Source organism: Crocodylus porosus, unplaced genomic scaffold, assembly GCF_001723895.1.
Source record: "Crocodylus porosus isolate Cpor-Errol unplaced genomic scaffold, CroPor_comp1, whole genome shotgun sequence".
NCBI lineage: Eukaryota > Metazoa > Chordata > Crocodylia > Crocodylidae > Crocodylus > Crocodylus porosus.
Genome location: NW_017728886.1, coordinates 36613237 through 36619025, shown reverse-complemented (window position 1 = coordinate 36619025; position 5789 = coordinate 36613237). Strand labels below are relative to the sequence as shown.

The window sequence follows — 5789 nt, the reverse complement described above, 5'->3', positions numbered from 1 at the left end:
ACATGGTTTGGGTAGTTTCTGGTCAACACATTTCTCCCTCTCACATTACGTACCCCGCCCTCCCCAACTTCAATGATTTCATGTTTTTGCATTTAAGAATATAGGCTAAATCCTGACACTAAGGACCCTAAAAGGGAGGGAGTAGGCACCATAGAGCCATGTGAAGTGTTTGCATGCCAAGTAGTGTCTTGAGGAAGGGGCCTGAATCTGCTCTGATTAGGATGGAGCTTCTTGGTGGGTAAAGAAGTTGGCTAAATAAGGTGATTGGATAAAACCCTAACCCCTCTAAAATCAAAGAGAATTTTACCACTAATGTGCAATCCAAATTTCAGATCCCATCTCTTCTGAAACTGCTTTGCTTGTAACACTATCTTTCCTTTCCCCTCTGCTGCAGCTGAAGCATTATTCTGCCCCTCTGACTCCTCTTGGAGTTCATTAGTCAGTTGTGGAGTAGGAAGGCTATGGGAGAGGGGAGGATTCTTTAAGCTACTATGTTTTTTCAGTCTGTTCCCAGCTGTCAGTCAGCTGCATGGAATCCACTACCATTTCTTAAAGAAGGCACTGAATAGATTTAGAGCTACCTCTCTGACATCAATTCCCTATATGACAATATAGCAGTGGATAGAATCACAACCTCTGCCTTCGAAGACAGGGAATAGTTGAGTGATGGTGTATATGCAATATGGCTAAATCAGGGCAGAAGTAGTCAAGTGTGTGCAGCTGTAGAATTAAGGGTCCCATTTTGCTGTTGTGGTTTTCACACCATGGACACTGCTTAGGTCAGGATATGGCTTAATGTTTGTTCCCAACTTTAATGCTCAAGAGAAGAAATGCTATTATAAACCTGGCTCCAAACTGAATTGTTAGCCATGCCCTTTACAATCTTAATTTGCCAACAGGCTTTCTTGTATCCTGTTGATAAACAGCCCAAACCCCCACACAGCCTCTCCAGTTTTAAGGACTAGGCACTGCCTTAGCCACTATCCTCACAAAGAAAATTGCAAAAAACACTTGTGAATGTACAACGCCTCATTCTGCATCAACAACTATGCTTGGGAGTCTTTTTGAGCACCGAACACTGGAATGTGGACAAATAAGAAACAAGAGCTAAGAAGATAAAAAGTAGTATTCATGCTAAGCTAGCAGAGGGAAGCCTTTTCCATTATTTTCCAGCAAACAGTACAACCAGAAGGAAAAGGAATGTTAATTGCTAGAATCTGCTTTGTATAGAGTAACAAACCAATAAAGCTGTAGTTATACTTCTCAAATGTCAGAAGTCACAAGTCAGATAGCAGCAGCCAACTTGAATAAGTTATGAAGGTCCTTTTCATAAGTAAATGCACATTGATAACCATCGGTGCTATACTGTCTAATCTACAGTATCAGGACAATTAATTTTATATAGAACTACTTGATCTTATGCATTTTGCTAGGGCTATTTTGAAAATGAGAGCAGTGAGGGAAACTCCAGAGGCACTATGAGCACGTGTTTGCTTCACAGATGGCAAATGAAATGGGTTTTCAAAAACAAGAAAATATGTAAATTAATTTTGAAAATAGATTTATTGATGGCTTAATATTAACATTCCTATTGTCATTTCTCTTTTTAATACACATTCCTTTTTATAAATGGAATTGTATACACTGAAATGAAAAGCATATTTAAAATCTGTTTCTCATTTAAACTATGGCCAAATGACATTACTGTCTGGGAGTGCAAAGGAATCTTTGAGTAGGTGTAGGTGTAACTGGGCCCATTTTATGCTGCCGGTGTGGAAGAGGGAGCTCTTAGTGTAACTGAGAATCAGGCCCAAAGTTTTGCCAGTCTCCTGCATGCAATAGCAGTTGCTCCTCAGCTAAATAAACTGGTGACATTTCTCTGGAGCAACATTTTAATTAAAAATAACATGGCACAGCTGAACTCAGTTCTCGTTGCTTTTGTGGAGCAGATGGTTGTAAATCACTAATGTAGTCATAGAATTTGACCTGGCCCCATGTAGAACCGTTCATGGTAATAAATCCTGTAAAGAGGAGTAACATGCCCAAGATATAGCACTATTAGCTTTTGGACAGTCAGTGACAAAATATGCCGAATACTCCCGAGCCCTGTTCCTGAACAGCCTCTTTGTGGAAGCAGGAGTGTAAATATCTCTGCCAACCTAAGAGAGAATCACAGTGAGATGTAATGTCTCCTATGTTGCACACGTGGAGAAGAAGAATTCTATTTTGAGCTGTATCTCAAACCTGACAAGTTTTACCAACTAAAGAATAGTATTTGGTTACTCACAGATTACTTTGTATTTTGCCAGAAATCCAAGGCCTACAATACGGGAGTCAGTGTAGAAGTTGAGCAGCATGGATCCAAAGGTACTGATAGGTCCAGGGATCTCATTGCCACACATTGTAGCAACAGGGTATGAAGTAATCCTGGTCCCATGAAAGATTTTCACTCCATCATAAGCACAAGTTCTTCCTGAAAATGCTGGAGCTTCAAAAGAATGAGATCCAGAATTGTTAACTGCACACATCCAATGAGATTTAATGAGCATCAAAATTTCCATAACCTTCACAGAGCAACATATAATAATATTGTGTGCCCTTTCCATCCAAGAACTCAGAGCACTTCACACAATAGCTTATGCCTCATGGCACCACAGGGTGGTAAATATAATTGAGGCATTGAAAAGATGAGCTACTTCTTGCGGAGGTTGAGTCAGCCTTTCTCAAAGCATTCTACTCAACTACTGTGGAGTTCACATCTCCCAAGCTCCCAGGGCACAATGCATTTAATCCCTCTTATAGTCAAGCACCTGTGGCATAGTGACTTCTGTGGAAAATAGTTTTGATGCATTCTGTTTTGCGTAATAACTTACAACAGAGATGTATTTAAACATCCAATAATTATTCAAAATTATGGAAACAAATTCTATATAGCTCAGGCAGAGGAAAAACATTTATTTTATATTATTTGAAATCTTATTTCTTCATTTCTAACATACAGTTTGGCACATAATATAGTTAAGTGATGCTGAATTCTTTCAGTTCCTACTGAAGTCAGAATGACTATAAATGATTAGCACTTTCAACGTCAGGTTAAAATAGCTTGAAATATATTTAATCACTTGACAGTGGCTACCACCTCCTGTGCTGGTATGGCAAGTACTCATGGCTTTCTGACTTGAGCAGTGGCAATGCCTGCAGTGCTCACATCAGTTAAAGGCCAAAAGTGGGCCACTGAACAGCACAGAAGCAGGGCTGCCAAATCTCTTTTCCCCTGCACACCACAGCTTTTTGGCTTTTTCTAAAGGGGAATTTCACCATTCTAGTGCTGAATTTTGTGCTTAATGCAAAGTTTCTATATTATACCAGCCTGTTATTTGTGCTAAAAATCTCATGCCCAAGTAATGGGTACATAACCTAACCTACTGAATGTGCTCTGACTGGGCAGCTGCCTAGGGAGGAATGTAATTGCCCTAGCATGTGTGTTATGGTGGGGAAAACTATAGCTAAAGAAAAAGCATGACTAGTAGTTATTATACATTAAATGAGCGGAAGGATGACTCTCCTATGTTTTAGCCCTACAGCTTAAAAGTTGGGATACTTGCCCACAGAGCGGGAAACCTTGGTTCTAGGTCCTCTCCAGCCCTCCAACTTAAACTGGCTTCCTGCACAGTCAAGAGAGGGAAATATGTGGGGCCAACAAGATGCAAACAAGCCAGAAACAGTGTGGTTCCCTTAGATGGCTGCTGGCCTGGAAAGGAAGCGGCTGTTTATTTATTTTATCCAATGAATATTCAATGCAAGGAGCTGTGGAGAGTTTCAAGGAGAGCACAGAGTGCTCTGGGCAATGCCTAGTCCATGGCCTGGTGATTAGATCCCCTTTGCTGGGATACAAGTTCAGACCTTCTCTGGGTGAAGAGACCTAGAACCTAGATCTCCCACTCTCTGGGCAAATGCCCTTGGCCATTGGGTAAGAGGTAAAAGAACTCTCCTGTATTTCACTTCCAGCAGGTAAGCACTCAGGGTGCTCCTATTTCACCACAGGGGGAAACAGAATCCCAAACTACACATAAGTGCCAAAACCTGCAGTGACAAGACTACATACCCACCACTTGGGTACATGAAGGGGAAATAGGTGCTGGCCCATAATGACAGAAGGTTAGATTTTACTGAGGCTTTTACATTCTGACTTTTATTTTATTATTTAGAAATGGAGAGTAATTGTTTCAAAGTCTATTATGGTTTAGCTTTACATCTATGTTTACATGTCTGTTTAACATTATGACAACAGCAGAGAGAAAGAGAGAGAGAGTTATTTACAATGTAAGGAGTTTAGTTGTCTTAAATGGGAGAAACCGAACTTAATTCTGCAAAGGACTGACTCCTATGGTCTTTCCAATCAAAACAAACCACTTCCTGCTGTTGCAGTCAATAGGGTGAGTCACACAGAACAAGGAAGGAAGACCACAGCTAAGAGAGATTCCTACTTCACAGAAAACCCACAAACCCAGTAAAGTAATACAATTTAGATCCCAAATGGATCCCTATCTTAAGAATCCTCTCTCTTCCCTGGTGAAAAATATGTTAATGTTCTTTATGATTATATTTACAGTAAGTATGACACATATTGTTTTAACATGATTCATTAGGCAGAAAATAATTGGTCTCATGTGGTAACTGCAACTTATTATAAATAAAATAAGTGAAATTAAAGAACACAGTGCCCATCTCCTACCCATGTAGTTATCTGACATGGTATAAAACAGAATAAAACATAAAACATGTAATGAAATCCCACACTCCAAAATACAAAGGTCCAGTAAGAAATCAAGTAAGGAAAAATTTGAAAAAGGAAAAGATGTGAGAAGTAGGTGTTTCCTCAAAACACTTTGGGAAAAAGAATATTTTTAAGGTAATGTTCAAAAAGGAAGGCTAAAAATAATTGCATGCCTGGGGGAAGTGATTTTCACAACTTAGATGCTGTCTCAACAGAATTATAATGGACAGTTGACTTCACATTAAGTGGAGGAAAAAGTGAGTTTTGTGATCTGTGAATGCCTGGCCTTGAATTCACAGTGGGAGAAGACAGCATCAGTAAGGCTCTTCCATACCTGGCATCATTATCTAGTTATTGCTGGACCTCCTTTATGCTTCTTCTCATGCTATCCTTTATACTTCTGAACCTCTCACTCTTTTCTAGCTTTTACATTTCAAAATACTGACATATTTTAAGACGGAGTCTTCTCCATCTTAAAAAAAAAATCCTCAATCTCATAGAATCATAGAATCAATGAATGGGAAGGGACCTAGACATATCATCTAGTCTGACCCCCTGCCATGGGCAGGAAGGAGCACTGGGGGTGGCAGGGGTCATAAGAACCCAGCCAGGTGCCTGTCCAGTCTCCTCTTGAAGATCTCCAGGGAAGGTGAGAGCACCACCTCTTTGGGCAGCCTATTCAGGCTCTGGCCACCCTTACCGTGAAGGAGTTCTTCCTAATATCTAACCTAAACCTATCCTCTCTCAGCTTGTGGCCATTGTTCCTGGTGACTCCAAGGGGGGCCCTGGTGAACAGACTTTCCCCAAGTCCCTGCTGCTGTCTCCTGATAAAGTTGTAGGCAGCCACAAGATCCCCCCTCAGTCTCTTCTTGCGGAGACTGAAGAGATTCAGGTCCCTCAGCCTCTTCTCATAGGGCCCCAATCATACGAGTGGCCTCCTCTGGACCCTCTCCAGGTTCTCCACGTCCCTCCAAAAGTGCGGCGCCCAGAACTGGACACAGTACTCCAGCTG

General features: G+C 40.9%; 1 protein-coding gene across 1 annotated transcript in view; it reads right to left on the bottom strand.

Moving 5' to 3' along the window:
* Nucleotides 1–5789, bottom strand: part of CUBN (cubilin) — a 251865-nt gene that overhangs the window by 31999 nt on the left and 214077 nt on the right. The window contains exon 57 of the mRNA XM_019532506.1: nt 2288–2488. Within this exon, the coding sequence (XP_019388051.1) occupies nt 2288–2488 (201 nt within the window). The remainder of the gene's footprint in view (nt 1–2287; nt 2489–5789) is intronic.